The sequence below is a fragment of the Trichosurus vulpecula genome, chromosome 4 (genome assembly GCF_011100635.1).
Source record: "Trichosurus vulpecula isolate mTriVul1 chromosome 4, mTriVul1.pri, whole genome shotgun sequence".
Lineage (NCBI taxonomy): Eukaryota > Metazoa > Chordata > Mammalia > Diprotodontia > Phalangeridae > Trichosurus > Trichosurus vulpecula.
The window spans coordinates 188,086,838-188,111,519 of record NC_050576.1 but is presented as its reverse complement, the minus strand read 5'-3'; the positions used below and the strand labels follow the sequence as shown (position 1 = coordinate 188,111,519).

Genomic DNA, 24,682 nt, shown 5'->3' with positions numbered 1-24,682 from the left:
CTGAATTCTGAATTATTGGTAAATACTTTGACCTCCAAATGAAGATAAATGTTCAATGTTCACATGAGAGAAGGATGCATCACTCTACAGATACACAGAGAATCTTCTTGTGCTGAAACAACTTTGGGAAGGGGGAACCCAACTTCCCCTCACCTAGTTTCATTGATGACTTGGTATAATTTCAGAAGCTTTGCTGTAAGAGCTATAGTCACCATGCTTGGTACTGGGGAGGCCCTCAGAGAACTTACATTCTACTGTGCGAATTTGAAGAAAAATGAATGGAAGAAAATCTTAATAGGGACCTAGAGAGAAATATTGAAAATATTGAAATAAATTAATTTAAATGTAAATAGTTACCAAATAATTATAGTTGCTTTATTGGTGCTTAATATCAAGTTGCTAATAAAACATTTAGTAGAAATAAACCTTGTAACACTAAATAACTCATGAGATGAAATACCAGTTTCCTTCATGGGCTCCAAGATCTCAAAACAAGCATTGGAGAGCAGGTCCCTGGTTTTCTATCCCCCCAAATTTCTGAAAGCCCAAGACTCTCATTGCTGGGCAGTGTAGTAGACACTAGACCCTAGGATGAAAAGGTGATTCAGCCAGAAACTATGAGCTTGGGAACCACTAAGGGAAGGAAGAAAATAAGCATGTATTGGGTACCTGCTGTGTACTAGACACTGTGTGAAGCACTTTGCAAATATTATTTTAGTTGATCCTCACAACCACCCTGGGAGGTAGATGCTATTTTTATCTTCACTTTACACTTGAGGAAACCAAGGCAAAGGTTGATTGACTTGTCCAGAATCACACAGCTAGCAAGCATCTGAATTCAGATTTGAACTCAGCTCTTCCTGATTCCAGTCCCAGCCCTCTGTCCATTACACCATTCATTGTACCACCTACCTGCCTCTAGGTGGACCATTGTTACTATAGATAGGTAGGCAAGCTTGCTGTGTTCAATAGGATGTAATCTCCTTAAAGGCAGGAACTGTTTCAGTTTTGTCTTTGTATCCCTAGTACCAAATGCCAGGCACTGTGTTTAATAAGTGTTTCTTAATTGATGAATGAGTAAAACTTATTACAGACAAAGTATTTGCAAGTGGGAAAGAGCCCAGTGGGATATCTGTTAGAGTAGATTTTCCAGATCTGGGTGGCAGAGGAGGTTCAGCCCAATAGGAGTGTCACATTCCTTAAAAGATAAATCTGGGTGCTTCATGACGTAGTTGTCTTTGATATGTACGTTATACAGTTATTTGTCTGACTGACTTGGCACTTATCACAACACCGCTTTATCTTGTTAGTGACCTCCGTGTGTATGTCTTATCTCTTCAACTAGAATGTAAGCCCCTCGAGGGCAAGGGCTTCATCTTCTACTTCTGGTGGAAGTGAAAGGATGTGGGAGTTAGAATAGTGTTGTACCCAATTCTAGGACCTTCCCATTCTAATCTATTGCTTTCCAATTCTGAGGTCTGGACCTGGGTCCCAGTTCTCTGATGCCACCAGATGGAGCTCTTTTCCCATTCCTGGGCTGTTCCCATTCCTTGTCTTCCCCCCACTCCCCCCCACCCTGCCCCCTTTCATAATATAACATATGGACCCCGAGCTCTTGTCTACTTTGATCTGCAGATCTAATGAAGAATGGGGTTACTTGTTCTAGAAAACAATTTGGAAATAGTGATTAGAAAAGTCACTATACCTCCCTTTGACTCAGCTATACCACTACCAGGCATTTACCCTAAGGAAAGTAAAGATACAGAGAAAGGCCATCTATACACACAAATATTTATAGTAGCATTTTGTGTAGTAGCAAAGAATTAGAAGGAAAGTGAGCCCCATCAATTGTAAAATGGCTACATAAATTATATTATGGGAATATTATAGAGTATTATTGAACTATAAGAAGTGGCAAAATTGATTTCAGAGAAACTTTGGAAGACTTTTATCAACTGATGCAGATCAAAGCAAGCAGAACCAGGAGAACAGTTTATGTAAGGATGACAGTAAATAACGGAAACAACATTTTAAAAAATTTCTGATCAGTGCAGTGGGCAATCATGATTTTAGAAGGCTGACAACAAAGCATGTCTCCAGCCTCTCAGCTTAGGTAGTGGACTAATGGTATAGGAGGAATATTTCGAGACATGGACAATGTGGTTGTTTTGCTTAACTCTACTTCCTTGTTACAAGAGAAGGTTCCTCTGTGAGTGGGGTGTGTGTGTGTGTGTGTGTGTGTGTGTGTGTGTGTCTATTGTGGTGATCTTGGATAGGAGTTTTGAACCACCAGTTGTGGTGTTGGGAGATAATTGTAAGGGAACTTGGAAATATTAGAGCAGAATTGATTAGAGATATGAAGGAAGAACCCAGGGTGGGCTGATCAGTGTTAGAGAAATTGAGCTAATTAGCTCTCTGGAGAGACTAACATGAAGATGATTAGAGGGACATAGCCATGAAGAACCGGGAGCAGACTATGTGCCCCGAAAGGAGTCATAGCTAGTTAAAAGAAATTCTCTGAGTACATAATTCCTGGTGTGCCTCAACCAAGTTGGGAGTCAGAGTATGACTGCTACAAGGGTAGTTTGGACTTTAATTTGAATGATATATCTGGGCCCAGAAAGGAAAGAGTTGGCTTCTCCCATGAAGGGAAATGATAGCAAAAACTAGAGATGAGTATGAGGGAAAAGAAAAGAAATCCTCACTAGCATAGCACGACAACCTGGGAATATCTAAGTGTAGCTGTCGGCAGGCAGCTGGAGGCAGAAAGGAGTAGCAGAGAGAGCCCTTGATTTAGGAGTAGAAGGCCTGGATTCTGCTAGTTCTGGCCGTGCCACTGATTACACTGTGATCTTGATTTTCTACCCATCTCCACAATGGTTGTTCCAAAACTCCTCTCCTCAAGTCTGACATACCACCTTCTTCCACACCCTCTCAGTTGAGAACTTCACCTTTACTTTCCTGAGAAAATAGAGGTAGTTCTCCATGAGCTCTCTCTTTTTCTTTCTCTGCACCTCAAAATGATGATCCCTGACTCTCTCCTCTTTTACTTCAGTCCTGATGAAGATGTAACCCTTCTCCTTGACAAGGCTAGCTCCTCAGCAGGTATCCTTGACCCTGTCTCTTTTGTCTTCTCCAACAGATTGCTTCCATGCTCTTCTCTTGTCTCTGATCTTCATTATCTGTATACCTATTGGCTCCTTCCCTAACACTAAGAGATTTCTTGAAGTCTTCTCTACCCTTAAAAACCCTAATTAGGGTTTACTGCCCCAACAGGCTATTACCCAGTTTTGCTCTTCTGTTTCATGACCAAACTCCTAGAAAAATCTACCTACTCATCCATGCCCGGTACCCTCATCAGTGTTTTTCCAAAAGTTTCTCATACCCATCATTCTGGAGGCCTTCCTTGCTTTCCCTCAACATTATTGGGGAACCAGGGGAGCATTCTTTCTGTCTACCTGTCATGCCTCATTCTTTTTTGTGGGGGGAGCAGGGCAGTTGCCCAAGGTCACACAGCTAGTACATGTGTCAAATGTCTGAGGCCGGATTTGAACTCAGGTCCTCCTGACTCCAGGGCCAGTGCTCTACTCCCTGAGCCACCTAGCCGCCCCTGTCAGGCCTCATTCTTGCCATGTTAACAGCTCATCTTTTCTTTGTGTCATACAATTCCTTGAGTATGTCCCTTCTTGTTGGCTAAGTGTTGTAGCTGCTCACACCTACCATGGGCCTTTCCATTGCCATCTTTGTAAAGATCAGCCTTGGTCCTTCTGAAGCAATGGTGTTCTCTCTGTTGCTGCCCCATAACAATACTGGCAAAATGGCAAAATATTGTATTGAAAAGGTGGGCCTCTGCTGTTATTAGATGCTTGGTGTCAGTACAAGTGCTTTGTAATTTCCCAAAAGCAGTCCAACCCACCCTTCTCGTTTTCAACTCTGGGCCAAGCTCATTGTCTGTCTGTATTGTCAATCCCAGATGTACATACTGTTGGATAAGTTTTATGGGGGTGTGCATTCATATGTATGTTGAAAGCTGGCAATACACATTCCTCATCCATTTGGTCATCCCTGTGTGGATGGATAGGCCAGACTTCTTGGAGTGATGATAGATCTCTTCCAGGAGGATGCTTAGTGTCTTGGGGCTTGATGCAATCAACACAAGCATCATCCACAAGTAGCCTTAGCACTTAATAGTACTTCATAAAACTCCCTTGTCTGATTGGTCTTGAACAATTCAGTTCCCCTATATGAGCCTGTTTTTCCTTCTGTAAAATGGAGATGAGGATAATACCTGCACTACCTGTCTCACAGGGTGGCTGTGTCTTAAATGCTCGTAGAAATGTGAGTTGTGGTTTTATATGCCAATAACCACTGAGCACATCAGCTCAAGATAATGATTGACATTTGTAAGTGTGACCCTTAGTCATCAAGGGGAGATTAAATTATGGCCAATCGATTATTTTTACTAAGGCTGACAAGTGCATAATACATTTTACAAAGGCTTCCAATAAGAAACTCTTTAAATAAAATGTCACAATTTCAAGGACTGACCTTCAGTTGTCTGGAAAATGACCTTATTTAGAACGGAGTATTCTCTGACCCTTTTGGGTAACTGAAGCATTCATATTCTCTCTACACCTTCATTATAGTGCTCTCATCCCTCCTCATCACTCATTTTTGGATGAATGGCAAGGCATCGCAGTAAGTTTTCTTTGTCTTGTCTCTTCTTAGACTATGTAGTCCAGACTACATAGAATGGAATGCTGACTGGGCATTTTTAAGGATGTGGCAGCTAGGCTCCTTTCCCAGTTTTACTGGTTTTTGTTGGGATCATTCTAATTTAAGAAGCTTATTCTGAAGTCATGACTATGCTATGTTATGAATCCTTAAATAAGCAGATAGATACGGTCAATAGCTTGAAAAACCTTAAACTATCTCCTCATTAACTGTAATGGAGAGGCCAAGAATTTTAATATTATTTTCTTCTAAACCTAGAAGAATGTCATAATGCTGGCAGTCACATTTTCAGAAGACAGCTGGTATCAGTGTTTCTGAGACATATGTGTGTGTGTGTGTGTGTGTGTGTGTGTGTGTGTGTGTGTGGTTAGTGGATTTGGAGTGAAAATAGAAAAGTATTAAGGCAAGCTCTTTGATAAATCAAATAATCTTAGGAAAAGGATTGACTTAGAATTTGGGTATTTAAAAATATTTGAGGGTAGTGAAGCTTTCTCTTTTTTCTCTTGATATCTTCTTGCAAGGTTCTGGATTCTAGCCTCAAATGTTCATTAAGACCAGCGTGACTTATTCCCTAAGATTGGGGGTTTAGTTTTAAATCTTATGATCCCTTCCCTCAAGCTCCCACAATGGAAAATGATTTTTAGTTTCATTAATAAGGCAACATAAATACCAAGCTTTATCTTATGTGTAATGCAAACTTAAATGTTTCAGAACTATGCATTCTGTAGAGTACATGATATGGAATATCACCCTTCCACAGCAGTTGCCTAGGAAACATGGGAAGGTAAATTGTTTTGATTGAGTGCAGAAATGATAGTTTCCAAATGGTTCCAACATATTCATTCTCTCCCTCTCCCTCTCCCTCTCCCTCTCTCTCTCTCTCTCTCTCTCTCTCTCTCTCTCTCTCTCTCTCTCTCTCTCCCTCTCCCTCTCTCTCTCTCTCTCTCTCTCTCTCTCTCTCTCTCTCTCTCTCTCTCTCTCTCTCTCTCCCTCTCCCTCTCTCCCTCCCTCTCCCTCCCTCTCCCTCTCTCTCTCCCTCCCCACCCCCCATTCTGGGTTTACTCTCAAAATTTAGCCCCAAACATTTTGGTCTGCAAGTGATGATATAACACTCTCAGATGAGGAAGCTCCTACTAGTGCAGATAGAGAGTTGCCTAGGGCACTAAGAAGTAAAGGGACTTGATCACACAGTGAGTATATGTCTGAAGCAGGATTTAAACCCAGGGCTTCTTGGTTTTGAGGCCAGCTCTCTATAGACAATGCCTCTCTGCCTCTCAAACACCTGTAAAACAGATATGATAATACACTATTTTCTTAAGGTTTTTGAGAGCAGGGACTTCATTTTTGTCCGTGTATCCCTAGCACCTAGCACAGTGCATGGTACATAATGATACTTAATAAATGTTTATTGATTGATTGATTACCTGTCTCACTGGGGTTGTAGGGAAAGCAAAATGTGAGTTGTTATTATTTATGTTGCAGAGGAAAGATGGCTTTATTTTTACATTCTAGCAGAAAGTTCAAAGAGGAGATTAAAGATGTTAGTTGTCTGCCATATGGCTGAGAATCTTGAAATACCTCAGTCTCCAAAGAATTAAAATTTCAGGTCACCAAAAGGGCGATACAGAGACACATGTTGCATGAAATAAGATACAGCACATCTCCAATGAAGAAATGTGCCAAGCCCCACCCCACCCCCGTAGTGGCATAAAAGATATCATCAAAGAAATATAGAATCAGAAAAAGAGGTAGGTGTTGTGAGAGCAAAGGATAAACGGACGTCCATTGTGCTCCACTGGTACCCAAGTAATATAAAGAGAGGTGGAGAAAGTCCCCCAGCAGATTTGGTGGAACCGCTATGGAGTATTTTAGGAGAGGTCATGGCCAAGAGCCATAAAAGATGAGAATATGTCTGAGTTGTAATCTATACCAATTGTAGAAAGGATTTACATTTATGAGACCACAGGTCCTTTAAAGTATCAATGTAATTATATGCAGGGGCATGACATAAAATTCTCAGAGGCCTTCAGTCTGAACAAAACTGTCTTCTTGCACGGTGTGTGTGTGTGTGTGTGTGTGTGTGTGTGTGTGTGTGTGTGTGTGTGTTTGGTTTCCTTCAAGCAGACTTTTCTGTGTGATCTTTGTGGTGCTTAGGGGACGTTCAGGTCTAACAGACATTTGATCACTGAGAGAGAAAGGAAGACTCAGGACACAGCCATGGGATCCACTCCTGTTTAGGGGCAGGAAATGAAGACAAAGACCAAGAAGGAATGGTTAAATAGGTAGGAGGTCCAAGAGAGAACATTAGCATAAAAATTGATGAAGAATAGAGTGTCCAAGGGAAGGGAGTGGTCAATAGCATCCAACACTGCAGAGAAGTAAAAAGTATTAGGATAATTGACCCTTATCGTTTTATGTCAGAGGTTCTCAAAGAGTGGTTGGGAGCCCTGGGGGGGGGGGGAGAGGGGTTCCTGAGATCCTTTAAGGGGATTTGCAAGGTCAAAACTATCTTCATAATGGTACTAAGTCTAACCTATATAAACAAAAACTCTTTGAGAGGTCCTCAGAAATTTTTAAGAGTGTGAAGGGGTTGAGATAAAAATGTTTGAGAAATGCCATTGTATGTTAGAATCTTGGAATGAGAACCTTCAAGTATACTTTGGATAGAGACATTTAAAGGAATCAGCTAAAGAGAACCACTAAGGGGAAAAGTTAAATTTAGAAATTTTTTTTTTTGGTCCTGAACTTGAGAAAACTTAATGTATCACTTCTTTATCAGTCCCAAGGAGCAAGATCCACAGTGTAATTTTTGGTAGAAAGTTCTTAACTGATATTTCATCTGACATTTACATAAAATAAGTGAATCTGAGTTAAATGATCGCTCAGTTCTTTTGTAGCCCTAACACTGTACTTCTAAGAGTGAAAAATCATGCTCTGGAGTGGACGGTTTAAGAAGTTACTGAGGCTTGAATTCAGATCTCTAATTTATCCAGTCTCTAATTTATATTCTAAGAGAGTGCCTGAGTGTGAGAAAGGATTCAAAGACTTGTTCATGGCCATGTACCTGGTAAAAGGGTAAGAGGTAGGATTTGAACCCAGACTCCAGGTTCAGTGTTGTGTCTACAATACCATACCATACTGCCTCTCCTGAGACTAATGCATCTGTTAGACTCCAGGGAAAGCCTTTGATGAGCACACTGCTACTACTGTTACTACTACCCTTATGGTTGCTGCCATTACCACCACCACCACTGCCACCATCACTACTAGGGGACTTTTATATAGTACAGATAGTACTGTACCAGGGATGGGGAACCTGCAGCCTCTAGGCCACACGTGCCCTTCTAAGTCCTTGGGTGCGGCCCTTTGACTGAGTCCAAGTTTTACAGAACAGATCCTTTTATATTAAGGGGATTTTTGTTCTGTGAAGTTTGGATTCAGTCAAAGGGCTGCACTTGAGGACCTAGAAGGCCACATGTGGCCACGAGGCTGTAGGTTCCCCACCCCTGGACTATGCTATAGTGTAGGTTTGCAAATCACTTTACATGTGCTCTCATGAGATGTGGTAAATGCCATAGCTCTTACTATCCCTGTTTTAAAAATGAGGAAATTGAGGCTAAGAGAAATGAATGACTTGCCTGCGGTCACACAGCTTGGAGTGTCGTAGGCAGACTTCAAATTCTGTTCTCTGAGTTCTCATTTCAGGGTTTTTTGCCCATACTACACTGCTTAAGTAACCATTTTACCCATTCTCTGAATATCAGATAAGTCTCTTTGGTCCCGGGTTCTACAGTTGATTATGGCCAATCCAAATTAAGAAAAAAATGAGGAAGTGAATTTTAAAACATACTTATCTGCATTCTCTTCTTTGTATTTCAGATACCGCTTGGATTTCCAGCCCCGAGGTGAGTATTACTTGTTTGTGACTTTATTCTCTCAGAGTGCCTGGTAAACTAGGTACTGGTTTCCAGTTCTAAGATTCTTCTATTTTATTTAGACAGGTTCTGCCACTAAATAGCATTAACTGCTTTTCATGGGAAATTTGAGGGAGTATTAATCATCCTCCATCCTTCTGCCCCTCCCCTGCCCCTCATGGGCCTCAGTTTTCTCTCCTGTAAAATGAGAGTGTTGGATTAGGAGATCTCTAAGGTCCCTTCTAGCTCTGAATCTCTAATCTTAGGATCTCCTGGGTGTCAGTGGTGTGCCTAATCCAACCTAACCCTGCTGGGGCATCCTGCTTATTAGCAACAGGAGGTCCTAATGCTTCTGCCTTCTGAGCAAATTGTTGCTGGATTGTTTTCGTGAAACAGGAAAATACACTTTTTTTGTACCTCAAGTGACTGATGAAAATGGAAGGATCCACTGGCATTCAAACAAGATGGAAGCAGGGGCCATGATAAAAGCCTTGTGAGTGTTCCAAGCCAGCTAATCCTTCATTTGCTCCAGAAATAAATTCCAGTGTGTTACCTCCTTGATCACTGTGCGCTTCCACACATCTTGTCTGTCTGGCAGCACAGAAATGTCAGAAATGCGGCAGTGTTGAAATTCCCACTAGAACAGCGTTATCACATTTTAATATGAGCCTCAGTGCAGCCTCGATGCTTCTAATTGCTTCCAAACCATTGTTTTCCTGCGTTTGGTTGATGAACCCAGCATCTGGCATCATTCGAGAAAGTACAACAGACAGCTGTGTACAAAATTAAAAAAAGGAAAGGATTAGAACCCATAAAAAGGTTCAAAATTGGATTTTTTTGAAAGAGTTCATACCCAGTTTTTCATGCTCTTCATAAAGTTTACCTATGTTTACTCATTTAAGTACCTTAGCTGGGAAGGCTGGAAATGTTTTTCTTAAAAACAAACTTGAATATCAGATCTTCATTTATTTGTAAATAGAGGACTTTTGATCTTCATCTCAAAGTGTTTTTGATCACAATTGCAAACAGGATCAAAGAGGCTTTTTTTTTTTTTTGCACTGACCTGGCAATTTTTCATTAGCTCTTTCTATGTTTCATTGTGTCCTGCTGCCTAGGAATCCAATGACTGAATATCACTTCCACAAAACAATTCCAATGCCGTGAGTCATAATTTTGTTGTTATTAAACATCTTTACTTTCCTAGAGGATGGTTTGTTTTAGATACAAATCAATTAGTTTCAAGCCCATGATCGACTTGCTGGAATAGGCAACCTTAAAGAAGGGAGAATTCCATTTGATTATTCCTCTACTTCTTGAAGCTAGTATTACTATGTTTTGTAGTCAGGATCTATACCCAGGTGATGTGACTGTGTGTTTGGCTTTCAGGAAGCATTTCTAGCTCAAATCACAATTTGAAAGATGTAGAATAATATATAGGGACAAGATAGACAAGTTTGCTTTGTGAAACCTAAAATAAACCTAAAACTAAAAATTCCTAAACCTAAAATTCAAGGGAATATAATTCAGCTATTGGTATATATATTATTTGCTTCGTATATTTTTTTAATATATATACACATATAAACATGTACACATGTATGTATCCATTATGCATGTGTATATATACACACACGTATGCACACATATACCAACCCCAAACAAAGCAAAATAAAACAAAACCCTATGTGTAACAGTATTCAGATGTGGTCTTTCCAAAGTTCATAGACCTGTCAGATAGAATTCACTTTTCTGAAAGAATATTACTGGTGCTGAGAATCTTGTACTAACAACGTGTTGGGAAAAAATAATTTTGGATGTTAAATAGAACAGACCCTGGGGGCATAAAAGCTTAAATGCATGAGTTGTATGAAACAAAAAGCAAGCTGTGCCGGGATCATTGCTCAGTGCTGATGTGGTTGTATGTCATTTCACAAAGAATATATTACTACATACCCCTTTCCTGGAAAGTATATTGGGGGTAAGGGGAGATAATAGGCAAAGCAGAAATTGTTTGGAAAGCGAAGTACATCTGCTTTGTGGGAAATAGCCTACATATGTGGCAAAAATCTCTCTTCATTTGTGAATGTGAGGAAGAAAAATCCCTGCTTGTTGTCCTGTTTCTCTTCCCTTTTCTCAAGGTCTTCTGTTTTCATTTGGGGGTTTCTTTCCTCTTTGCTCTGTTGAAAAATCTTTAGCGGGCTTAGGGCTTCAAGAAGCAGTGATCTGTGAAAGCAACAACCGGCTAATCTGGGGTGCTTCGAGAGAACTTTAAAATAAAATTATGGAAAGAGCAGGCTCGGAGAAGGGGTGGGGGAAATGGGGAAAGAGAGCAGCTGGCAGCAGTACTGCAAAAGTGCTGGAAGAGTGGTTAATGTTAGGATGGAGATGAGGAGGGAGCGACAGGAGGCCGGAGCTTGAACTCTTTCTTACTCAAGAGGAAAAGCTTCTTGATAGTGTCAAGAAATCTTTGATAGACCGTATGATTTTTTCAGAACTGTTTCCCTGAACTCCCTGTGGGGGAGAAGAGAGGATGTGTTTGTTAATGAGCCGTTTGTTTGGCTGAGCTTTGTTCTTTAGGACACACGACTAAACCAGGTTTGGATGAGTGGAAAGAAAATAGTCTTGAATTTTACGATGTTAGGACTTAGAACTAGAAGGGCCCTTGAAGAGTGTAGCCTTCATTTTATCGGTGAGGAAATGTGTCCCAAAGTGAAGGTGCTTGCCCAAGGTCACACAGGTAGTAATTAGTGGGGTTGTGGCTTGCGTCCCTGGTCTCTGGTTATGAATCCGTTGCTCTTCCGATCGTATCACCAAGGATCCCTGGGGAGAGTGTCTCGACGTGGCTCTCTTCATCCAGTCCCCTTCCTCATAGGATTGGTTTAACAACCCATCTGGGAAGATAAGGGGGAAAGTACAGCAATACCATCCTCTGCTGCACACCCTCTCCTTTGTGCCTTACTACTCTGGCACTTTGGAAAGGAGTGAAAGAAGCATTTATTAAGTGCTTACTCTGTGTAAAGCATTGTACTTACCTTGGGTTAGAGACAGAAAAGGAAGACAGTCTCCTTCTCAAGGAGCTCATGTGGTAACGGAGGAGACAACACATGGGAAGTTTTCAGCTGCAAGTCAGATGGAAAAGTACCATGGTCCTTCGTGTGCAGAAGCAAAGCAAATGTTAGTGCCTCTTCTTTAAAGTCATTTCCACTGAGAAAATCAGGCTAGGTTCACACATTGAACTATTTGACAGTGCCAGGGACCTCAATGGCAAAGACTTTCTTTTCTGAGTCTTCAGCAGCTATGGCTATAGAACTTGGCAGAGGCAAGTGCCAGGCTGCCTCTGAATAGGCGTTGCGTCTAAGCATGATGGCTGAGGGCACTGGGCTGGAAGCACTGCTACTTCCAAGGCTCTTGGATTGGGTCCTGGCCTGTCTTCCGTGGGGTCTGTGGGGAGATGGTGGTCAGGGTGATGATGGTGGCCCAGCTTGCCTAGCACATGCTTACCGTGTCTTGTCTCTCCTTCAAGGTACTTTGCTGCTTCATCAGGCTGGTTTGCCGGCCCTGCGTATGGTTGGCAGTTGGTAGGGATGATTGGCCCCTTGCTCCACAGGAGTTGCTTCCCTGGATGGTGTCTGTGAGGGCTGGGCTGGAGGCGGGACCAGTGGTCTTGGTAGGGCCAGGAGGGGTGGGGGTGGAGGGAGGGTGGTACAGACAAAGAGGAAGAAGGATCAGTGAAAGGAAAGCAGAACTGGATTGGAGTTCAGAGGGCTAGGGTTTGACTACTGCTTCTGTTGCCTACTCACTTTTGGACCTTGGTCAGGTCACTTCTCTCAGGGCCACAGTTTCTTCCTCTATAAAAAGGAGGTGGACTAGGAGATCTGTACCTTCCATGTCAAAATCCTGTGATCTTATGAAATGTACTTGGGAAATGATCTCTGCATATACACAGTGAAGGAAACTGACATTTTCTAGCCCAGCATTCTGTGCCAAACCTGCCTTCGTACAGTGGTGGAATGGCTCTAATGTGTTTAATATTTTGTAGAGAGTAGTGTAGCATCTTCTTTAATGCTGTTCCATGTCTGGCACTGTGGTGTGGAAGAAAGAACGCTAAATCTAGGGTCAGAGGACCTGAGTTCAGATGCTGACTGTAATATTTACTACCTTTGTAAGCCTGGGGGCAAATAATTTCTTCTCTCTGGGCCTCAATTTCTACTTCTGTAAAAGTAGGGAGTTGAACCTCTGTTCTCTAAGAGATATTCTAGCTCTTAGATTCTGTGATCCTATAAGTTTTCTCATTGGCCTATCATCTCCCTTATTGGATGATGTATTTTGGTGAAGGGGAGGGGAGAAATATAAAAGAAAAGGGAGGAGAGAAATAGCCTGATAGGCTCTTGTCCTTACTATACAATGCTGGGAGAAGTGGGAGCTTCTATCATTTAGGTCACATATAGTTGGAGTACACAGGAATTTTTGTTTTTAGTAAGATGAGAGCTTTTGTGTCCTGCACTTAGCTCAATGCCTGGCAAATCATTAATGCTTAATAAATGCTTGTTGAATTAGCTTTAGGTGCTAACATAGCTCCCAGTGCCTTTAAAAGTATTTTTCTTTTTGAAATACCTCATTTTTTAATTATAAAAGTCATGCACTGAAATCTCTGCCATGTTATTTTTACCATTCCAATTCATCAAATGTTGCAGAAGCAATGGTTGACTTTTTGGAGCATATGGCTAGAAGTCAGGATGCCAGTTTTGTTCTTTGGTCAAATACTAACTCTTCATAGTATTGAGAAATCCACGTTTCCTCTCTGTGCTCCATTTTCCTCCTTGTAAAGTGGATTAATAATTATCAATCTAATATTTATTAAGCACCATTGTGGGCTAGGCATTGCTAAGCACCGTGGAGACAAAATGAAGCAAAAGACAGTCTTGCCCTCAAGGAACTTACAGTGTAATGGAGGATACAACATGCAAACAAATGTATGCAAGATAAATAGGAAATAATTAACAGAGGGAAGGCACTAGAATTAAGAGGAGTTGGGAAAGGCAAGTGAGGGAAGTCAGTAGGTAGAGTTCAGAAGGGAGAGTATTCTAGGCATGGGGACAGCAGATGAAAATGCCTGGAGTCAAGAGATCTTGTTCATGAATCAAAGAGTATGTGGTAGGGATAAGGTGTAAGAAGACTGGAAAAGTATGAGGAGGCTAGGTTAAGAGGGACTTTGAATGCCAAATAGAACATTTTGTGGTTGAACCAGAGGCAATAGGGAGCCACTGGAGTTTATGGAGTGAGAAGTATGGGGTGGGGGGAGGGGAGAGACATGATCATGCCTGTGCTTTAGGAAAATCCCTTTGGTGGCTGAATGGAGCCACCATGGCCTTGTAGTTTTATGAGTAAAGATGTAGTTTCCACTGTGAAATGTATCTAGTATAAAATCTATTGTTAATAATAAATAATTTCATGTGAATTAGCATTAACTCCCTCCTATACCCCCCCAGGCCCAAGGTTTAAAATAAATCATGCTGTTTTCAAGTGTGAATTTAATTAAAAATGAAATGAAAATACAACCAATAATGCATTTCCATAAGTCTAGTAATACTTGTTTACATTAGAGGCAGGCAGCGTGATATACTAGAAAGAGCTCTGGACTAGGAGTCAGAAGACCTGGAATCTCATCTTGGCCCTAGAACTGTGTGTCACTAGAATATATGGGCAACTCATTTAACTACTCCGAGCCTCAGTTTCCTCCTGTGAACTCACTGGTTTGGGTACTCCCTCCAGTAGTGTTAATCATAACCTATTCCTATCTCCTTATCCCTTATTATTCTTGTCCTTCCACAGATTCTTTTGTGAAAATGTACCCAGTGAGTTGGAGTCATTCTCCTGGGTGGGTTCTGTACCTGGGCTGGGTAAACCTTTTATTTTTATATTTCAGTCCATTTGGTTTCCTTTGTGATCTTTTGTATTTTATTTGATTCATTCTAAAACATTATTTTTGAGGAGGGGTTCTTGGGCTTCATCAGACCACCCAAGGAGTCCATGGCACAAAAAAGGTCAGCTCCTTTGGGTCTTTCAATATTTCTTAGATACTTGTGCAATATTCAGACTGTTTATCTGTTTTCCCTCACTCCTGCAGTTTCCTCATCTATTTAAAATAAGGGGGGAGGGGATAACAATGTCCCGCATACTTTACTAGGTTGTGGTGAGGACAAAACTAAGGTAATAAAGACTATAAAGTGATTGCAAACTCCAAAGCATTCTAGAAAAAAATAAGCTACTATCACCATCAGCACTCTTACTGTTGTTTTTACTAGTGGTGTTGTCTGGTGAACCATTTTGAAAACTCCAAGGTGCCTTGAACTTTTCTGCAAATCTGACACAGATTTCTGGGAAAATGGTTAAATATTTAGATTTGAGATTCTTCCTCTGTGAGCCTAGGAAGATATGATTTTGAAATGACAAGTTTCTTTCCTGTGTCCAAATAATGGGGGCCAAGGGAAGAAGGGAAGGGATCCCTGGTAAAAATTGGATAAAAAAAATGTTACTGGGAACATTTAAAAATTGTATTTGTCTTGGCATCATTTCCTCCCCACCTTCTTTTTCCTCCCATGAAAGATAACTCATTAATATCCATGATGAGACCCTTAAAGATTTTTTAATACGAGGTACTTCCAGAAACAAAAGATATTTTTATTCCTGTACCTACTACATTCTGTGCTCGATGGTGATTTACAGGAGAGCTACACACATAAATATGTGCAATTTCATAAAACACATTCCACAACTGGTAGCATTTAGATGAATACATTTGTAGCCTTTATCCATGGCAAATGCACCCTAATTTCTATACTAAGAGGCACTCTTGGAATCAAGAATTTCTTCTCATTCTTTTTGTTGTTCAGTCATGTCTGACTCTTTGTGAGCCCATTTGGGATTTTCTTGGCAAAGATGCTGAAGTGGTTTGCCATTTCCTTCTCCACCTCATTTTATAGAGGAGGAAATTTAGGCAAACAGCATTAAGTGACCTGCCTGGGGTTGTATAGCTAATAAGTGTCTGAGGCCGGATTTGAACTCAGATTTTCCTAACTCCAGATCTGGCACTCTCTCCACTGTACCAAGGCCACCACTACCACTGAACTGCCCCAAGGAATCAAGAATTACTTAGATTCAAATCCCGCCTCTGATTGTTTGGGTTTTGATGGCTCAGAGTGAGTATAAATAGCAAGTGTTCCTACTCTGATCAGAAACCCTGAGGGTCTTCCCCTCCCAGATTGATTTTTTTTAATTAGGTAAAAGAGGCCATTTTTTGCCTCCTTTCTTACCTAACCTTTAATCACTGAGTAGGTGTTGCCTCAGACAAGCTGAGACCTGAGAAAGAGCTTAGCTTCAAAAACTTCTGGTCTCCCACTGCATCTGGGCCATCTCCAGTCATCCTGATCTGTGTCTGGCCACTGGACCCAGATGGCTCCGGAGGAGAGAGTGAGGCTGGTGACCTTGCAGAGCCCTACCTCACTTAAATCCAGTTCACTTGTAAGTCGTTACCACCCTGATGTCATCAGTTCTCTCAAATAATGAAGGACTAATGACAGCAACAGCTGTGTGACCCTAGGCAAGGCTTTTAACCTCTCGGACTTTCAGTTTCTTTATCAGTAAAGGGTCCTAACCAGAGCAGTTACTTTATAGGATTGTGGTGAATCTCAAGTAAGAGCACAATAATGAGGATGACTAGCATTTATGTAACATGTTAAGGTTTCCAAAACACTTTGCAGATTTTATCTCATTTTGTCCTTATAGTCTGGAGAGATGGGTGCTGTTAGGAAACTGGCAGACAAAGGTTAAATGACTTGCCCAGGGTAAACAGCCAGTAAGTGTCTGAGGTAGTAAGACTCTAAGTCCATGGCTCTATCCACTGCGCCACCTAGCTGCCTCTGTATGTAAAGCACTGGGAGTTGTTAGTGTGACCACAGAGATGCACAAGGCTCTTCCATTCTGCAGGCTTCTAATGCTGGTGCTGCAGAGATTAGATGTATGAGCTAGTTCTCCTGCAAAGCCTGAAATGGATTGAGGCTCGGATGTCGTCTAACTTCTGTTGCATTGCTATCACATACTTGGTACATGTAGTTATGACAAGTACAAGAAGCAAATCATTAAGACCATAAAAACCACTGTCTTTACTCTGAGGAAGAGAGTAAGCAAGGGAGAGAGGCTTCCCTTTGAAGTGGAGAAGAAGTGTTTTTGAATTAATGGAGTGCACAGTGATTTTCACTAAGTTTTATTTACGAAAACACCCTTTGCATTCATGCCAAGAGGCTTTAGCACAGTTGTAAGTGGGATCTAGGCAAAGAAACAGTCTAGATTTATGATGTGTTCACAAATGCACGAAAAAGTCTGAATTTACAATATTTATAATTTATCGTTAAGTCTCTGTTCTATCGCTATTCTTGGAATGCCAGTGTTTTATAAACACAAGTGTTGGCTGCAAACTTGGAGCAGCCCAACCGAAAGTGAGTGCTTTTTTTTTTTTAAAACCTTCCAAAATGTTTTCTGTGTCTTCTGAGAGTTAACAGGGGAAAAAAATGTACACAAGGGCAAATGCTCCTGGCTCTGGCACTGTCTCAGTTTGCTTTAACAATCTTGACAACTGCCTTTCTGGTTCGACTTCCTGTGGTTTTTTTTCCCTTTCCTTCTCCTTCACCTTCCCCCTTTTGCTACATTTTGTACAAATTAGTCAGTAGAGGGAGGATACATGTTAAATATTTTTGAAGTTTAATGCTGACATTGATACCTTTTCAAATATTTAGCTTTCCAAGCTTCCTGTTCCTTTTTCCCCGAATGACATAATGTGTTTTTATATTAATACATCTAGTTTTTAGTAGCTACTGTCAAAGAAAATGAGACGTTTCTACCTCCCTCCTCTTGGAAGAGTGACAAGGGATGACCACTGGTGCAGAATTTCATATATATTGTCAGAGACAGTCATTGTATTAGATAGGTGTGCTTAATTGATTTTATTTGTTACAAGGGAAGGTTCAGTTCTGGATTTGGATGTGTGGTCGGTCACATAGAGAAATGACTGGAAAAGTAAGAACAAAAGAGATCAATAAATCTTATTTTTTAAAAAGAAAACAAAGAGATATTTCTTTAGGTTATAAGAATCACTTCCCTCCAAAGTTAATATTGACTCTTTTTTATAGTTAAGTGGCACAGTGGAGAGAGCACAGTATGTGGAAGTGGCGAGACCTGAGTTCAAATGCAGCTGCAGATACTTAATAGCTCAGTGACCCTGGGCAAGTCACTGAACCTCTGCCTGCCTCAGTTTCCTCTACTATCAAATGGAGATAGTAATACTAGAACCTGCCTCCCAGAGTGTCAAGGCTAAAATGAAGACACTATATGAAAAGTACTTTGCAAACCTTAAAGTGCTATGTATATATATTGGTGTATATATAGCTACTGTTATATTATTCTCATAGTGGCCTCCTGTAGCACAGAGGGGTCAAACGAGCAGTGGGTTGCATGTGGCCTACAATGCTCCCAAGTGGGGTAGAACCAGATTAAAATGCAATTGGGAAATATTTTTAAAAATAAATAAAAATACAATAAAACATAGACATATTAGATTTTAAAACCAAGCCCACAGGGATCCTTTTGTGTTGTTTAGTGGTCCCCATGTCTACTTAAGTTTGACACTACAGTAGATAAAACAAACTCATTAGGGTAGATTTTTGTTTGTTTGTTAGTTGTTTTCAGTCATGTCTTACTCTGTGACCCCTTTTTGGACTTTTCTTGGCAAAGAAACTGGAGTGGTTTGCCATTTCCTTTTCCATCTCATTTTACAGATAAGGAAACTGAGGCAAACAGGGCTAAGTGACTTGCCCAGGGTCACACAGCTTGTCAGGATCAGAGGCCAAAATTTAACTCAGGAAGATGAGTCTTCCTGACTTCAAGCCCAGAGGTCCTGTCAGGCTCTAAATTCTTCAGCTTAGAAACCCAAATTCCTTGAGGGCAAGATGATGTTATTTTTGTGTTTTTATCTTGGATTCCTAGTACAGTGCCTTGCACACAATTTTGTTGTTCAATTGTGTACCACTCTTCTTGACCCCATTTGGGATTTTCTTGCCAAAGATTCTAGAGTGGTTTGCCATTTCCCTTCCCAGCTCATTTTACAGAGGGCCATCGCCGGTCTTTTGTCTTGCCATTGGACTCTGCTTGGAAACAGCAATGAGAGGGAACCCACTACTTCCCAAGGTAGCCTGTTTCATTTTTGGACAGCTCCAGTTACTGGGACATTTCCTCCAAATGTACCTCTTTGAAACCCTACCTATTTGGTCTACTCTCTCTGACATTTCACATGGTTGAAGGCAGCTATCTTGTTACCTCTGGGTCTTCTTTTCTCCAGACTAAATATTCCCATTTTCTATAAGTGATCCTGATATATCATTCACTCAAAATCCTTCCCCATTCTTATCCTTCCTCTGGTTGCTCACCAGGTTATCAATGTATTTTTTTTTCTTAAGATATATCTCCTAGAACTGAGCACATAACTTCTGATGTTATCTCATCAGGGCACAAAACAGGGACTCCCTCCACCTGCACCCCTCACTCCTTATTCTTAGAAGCTGTGCCTCTTTGACCACAGTCTAAGAGGACACCAGTTTTTTTCCCTTTTCTTTCCTTTTTTTTAAACTGCTCTGTCACAATGCTGACCCTTTCTGAGCTTGCAGTCTGTTAAAATCCCCAGGTCTTTTTCAGGCAAACTGCTCTTTAACCATGTGAGGCAGCTGGCGATGCAGTGGATGGAGTGCTGCTGGGCTGGGGGTAGAGAAGACCTGAGTAAGTTACACTTAGTAGCTGTGTGAATTCTGGGCAAGTCACTTATTCTCTGTCTGCCTCAGTTTCCCTAGATGTAAAATAGGGATAATAACAGCACCTAATTTGTGGGGTTGTTGTGAGGATCAAATAGGATAATATTTGTAAAGCATTTAGCACAGTGACTAGCAGATAGTAGGCACTATATAAATGTTTTCCACCACCACTCCTGCCCTGTGGTTGTAAAGCACTTAGCACAGTGACTAGCACATAGTAGGCACTATATGAATGTTTTCCACCACCACTCCTACCCTGTGGTTGTAAAGCACTTAGCACAGTGACTAGCACATAGTAGGCACTATATGAATGTTTTCCACCACCACTCCTACCCTGTGGTTGTAAAGATGAGTTTTTGAACCCAAGTACAAGACTTTTATTGATCTCTTTTGTATCTCTAAGATTTAGACAATGCTCCAGTCTCTCAAAATCATTTTGTATTCTGACTCTGTCATCCAGTATTTTAGCTGCCTATCCCATCTTTATGTCATCTGCAAATTTGATGAGTGTGCTATCTATGCATTATCCATTGATAAAAACTGTTAAATAGCCCAGATCTTTGGGCTACTTGAATAGGGGCTTCTTGCCAAGTTGATATGACTGTTCTTTGAGTCCAGCCATTGAACCAGTTCCAAATCCACCTAATTATATTATCATAGTCCATATCTTTCCATCTTTTCCATAAGAATGGTACGAGATACCTTGTCAAATACTTTGCTAAAATCTAGATACAAAATACCAGTATTCCCTCCATCTTCCAGTTTAGTAAGCCTGTCAGAGGAAATAAGCTTAGTTTGGCATGACCTGTTCTTGAGGAAGCCATGGTAGCCTTTTGTAATTAACACTTCCTTTGTTAGGTACTCATTTGCCAGTTCTTTTCATGACCCATTCTAGAATTTTCCAAGAATCAAAGTTAAGCCCACTTATCTGTTATCTGTTTGCCAATGTTAGTTATCTGTTTTCTTACCGCACCACCCCCCTTTAAAAAATAGGACATTTGCCCTTCTCCAGTCCTATCACACCTACCTCCCCCACTTTTGATTATTTTTTCAGTATCATTGATAGTGGCTTAGCCATAACATCTGTCCCTCATATCAAATCCAAAAATACAAATCATCCCTCAGACATCTGCTGACTATATGACCCTAAATCACTTACTCTCTCTCAACCTCAGTTTCCTCAGCTGTAAAACGGGAAAGCTCAAGTCGGATAATATGTACATTGCTTATCAAACCTTGAAGTGCTGTGGGAAAGCTTGCTGGCTATTATTTATTATCTGCCAATTCTTTTAGTACCTGAAGACGTCGTTCATCTGGGCCCAGCCAAGTGAATTCATCAGGGACAATTAGGTGCTCCTTGGGGGGGGGGGTAACCCCCCCAAATTCCAATCATCTTTACCCAAACAACCCATTCATCTTTGTTAGTGAGGATCCGCTCCAGTATAGAATTGGTTCTTGTTGGTTCCTTTGTCTTTTGAAGATTGAAATTATTTTTCAGGCATAACAAGAAGCTGCTGGGCTTTTGGCAGAGGGAGAGCTCCAGCAGATATCTGGAAAATTGAAGTCCCTCATCACACAATATAATAATCTTCGGCCAGGCTTTTAATCTATTTCCTCTAGCTAGTGGTGGAGTAGATAGAACACTGGGCCTGGAGTAATAAAGACCTGTGTTCAAATCCAGCCCGAGATGTTTGCTAGCTGTGTGATTCTGGGCAAGTCACGTAAACCTTTGTTTTCCTCAGTTTCTTCAACTGTAAAATGGGAATCCCAAGAACACCCACCTCCCAGGGTTGTTGGGAAGATTAAACAAGATAGTATTTGTAAGCAGTGTACAAAGCATGTTGTATGTGCTTGATAATGCTTGTTTTCTTCCTTGCCGTCTGCTTGTTCAGGTGGTTTGTCGTATACTACAGGGAGGAGGTCACCTCTAATTCTTCCCCCGTTGATTTTCAGCTGACTCTTGTCCGCCATGCTTCCTCACTCTGGTTCCTAGATTTTTTTCATTTGGGTATAGTTCCTTAACATACCAATTTTGTTTCTTTTGAATAAGATATACCAATCTGGAGGCATATTCCAGCCATTCATTTCCACAGTAGGACGCAGTGAATTTACTAACATTGGCAAAATTTCAAAGGAGAAATATTGAGGACATCACTTCCAAAGGAAGGAAAGTAGACCAGGCCTGGAGGAGAAAGAAGCGTTGCATTTCCATTAGAAATCTGCAGTTACAGATTTTATATTGCTGTTACGCTGAGGCAGGGACTTCTTACTCAGTTGTGTATGGTGTTCGTGGGGTTTTCTGAGCAAAGATACTGGAACGATTTGCCGTTTCCTTCTCTAGTGGATTAAGGCAAATAGAGGTTAAATGACTTGCCCAGGGTCATACAGCTAGTGCGTGTCTGAGGCCAGATTTGAACTCAGGTCTTCCTGACTCGAGGTTCACACTCTATCCGCTGAGCCACCTAGCTGCTTCTTAAGGATTAACTATATTATTTCATTGGTATAGGTGAGGAAACTCCCTCTATCAATGAAGGTTAATACCTAATCTGTAATCTGTAGTCTCAGAGAGTTGCCTAGAGCAGTGAGAAGTGGTGACTTGCCTAGGGTCACACAGCCAGGTTGTGTCTGATGCAGAATTTGAACATAGGCCCTTTGTGGCTTTGAAGCCTACTTTCCATCCACTACACCACACTGCCTGTGTTGTAAGCTAATACAAATAAAATTTTAAAACCACAATGAAGTGCCGATGTGAACAGTTAGAGGAAGTCTCAGGAATACCTGCGAGGTCAAATTGACCTCCTTGTATGACCCATGTATACATACAATTCTAATGCAGAGTGGAATAGGGTAAGAATAAAGTGCCACAGAGTACTCCCAGAGACCTGAGAGAAGTACATATCATCTCACTCAAATTAATTTCACAAATCAGTGAGGAAAACCTGTGCAAAAGTTAGTTGTTAAGCAACCAGTCTAATAACAAGTGTTTGTTATTCCATATCAGGATTCCTGAAATGCTTAAATGCCAAAAAAGTCATAGTTAGGCATATAGTTTTTAGAGAATTTAGGTTCACTAGCTGATCTAATGGAAGCTTTGACGTTGTTCTCAAAATAATGAAGGAAAGGTGCACTTGATCTGAATAGCAGTTGTTTGGTTCTGTTGCCTCAAACTCTTTAGTGCAAGGGGTAGAAAACTCTCTTGATTCGAATATAGGATCTGGGAATGGGTCTTTAAGTTTTTAAACTAAGTAATTTAAAAGACCGATGAGTCTTATCAGTACCTACATCTTTCAGGATAGGTTATACTCACTAAGATAAACTGAACAGAGGTGAGGCAGGCATTCATTTTACCTCCATTTTTTCTAGGAAATGGGCTGCTCTGGTCTTGGCAGGATAATTGTATGATCTATACGTAATGAGGGACTAGCCATTGGAGGTTCCATCCTTGGAGCAGGCATCAGAACTTTACTGCTGCTACAGGGATAGAGCCCCCATTGGCCAATCCCCCCATCCCTGCATGTATAATGTATACAGTTCTTCATTTAATGTTGGTTCTTTATTTAGGGTATGTGAATTTTTAAAAATTAAATATTGGTTATCATTAGTATAGGGAGCTCTTGGTGAGAAAGCATTGTTTGCCATTGCAGACCAGCAGCTCTTACACTTAAGAGACTTCCCTGGGGCACTGAGAAGTTATTGCTTGCCCCGGGTCACATCTCTCTACTCCACTGGCTCTCATGTGACTATTGAGAGAGCTATATTCCTTGTGCCTCTGTTTTGCAAGTCAAAGCTGACCAGGCTAGTTTGGATTGGAGAGTAGAGTGAAATGAGATACTTTTATTCCATCTAAGAGTTAAGAAAAGATTTACTTCATCATATCAGAGGAAGGATATGCATCAGGTTCACTGCACTGATCAGCCGATTATAGTTCCCCTACCCTTGAGTTGCCCATGGTGGTCCACTGGTGAAGCATCCGGGAATAACTGGAACTCCTGTGGCTTTCTGTACTCAAATGACAAGAAAGCATCATTGGTAGCCCAAACTTCTCCTTCTTTGAGCCAGTTAAATCTTGAGGATAATTTCAGCAAATTTTGAGGAAAAGAACTAGCCCGTTTCACACAGTGAAGGAGTCTGGTGGATATTTCTCCTGACACTTCTGTTTGGTCACATTTCCGTTTGGGACAGGAGTTTTAAGCTGGGGTCTGTGACCTTTTAAAAAAAAATTGATTAGCTATTGCAATATAATTGTCTTCTTTGTAATCCCAAGAATTTTGTTTTATGTAGTCAGAAACATTATTCTGAGAAGGGATCCCCAAAAGTTTTGTCAAACTACCAAAGGGTGTAGGACATAAAAAAGGTCAATTACTCCTGATTTAGAATTTTTTTTCCTCACTGGCAAATCTGAAAGAGGTTTTTGCTTGCTCAGAATTCACCTCTGAAAGTTTTTGGACTGTGTGACAGGCAGGGCATGTCTGTTATCCAGCCCAAGCCAATAAGCATTTATGAAGTGCATACTGTGTGCCAAGCATTGTTCTAGGAACTGGAGATACAAAGGCAAAACAAAAAAAACTGCCTGCTACAGAGCTTACCCACTACTTCCATCCTCTCCTGTATGAGCAGGAGCCACCGAACTAATCTGGTCATTCTTTATCTGCTCCAGTAGCAGGAGGGGTGTTTCAGGTAGCTAACAGGCTTGCCACTGGCAGTGAAATTTGGCATCATATTCCATTAAACTGTGAGCTCCTTGAGAACAGGAACTATCTTTTGCCTTTCCTTGTATCCCCAGAATTTAGCACAGTGCCTGGCACGTAGTAGGAGCTCAATAAATATTTATTGATTGACATCCCCACTAATAATAGCTAACATTTATAGAACACGTTAAGGTTTGCAAAATACTTCACATACGTTATCTCACTTGATCTTCACAACAACCCGACGAGAGGCAGGTGCTATTATGATCCCCATTTTACATATGAGGAAACTGAGGCTAGGAGAGGTTAAGTCTTGTCCAGGGTTACACAGCTTGTAAGGAATGAGGCAGGATCTGAGCTTAGGTCTTCCTGATTCCAAGTAGTAGTACCCTTTACCGCTGCGCCATTGAGTTGCCTAAATATATTCATTAATATATTAACCACATCCAACCCACATTTTAAGGCCTGCTAAGTGCAATTTGGTTTTTTT

General features: G+C 41.0%; 1 protein-coding gene across 1 annotated transcript in view; it reads left to right on the top strand.

Moving 5' to 3' along the window:
- Positions 1–24,682, top strand: part of SKAP1 (src kinase associated phosphoprotein 1) — a 374,118-nt gene that overhangs the window by 51,226 nt on the left and 298,210 nt on the right. Inside the window, exon 3 of the mRNA XM_036755929.1 lies at positions 8,614–8,639. Within this exon, the coding sequence (XP_036611824.1) occupies positions 8,614–8,639 (26 nt within the window). The remainder of the gene's footprint in view (positions 1–8,613; positions 8,640–24,682) is intronic.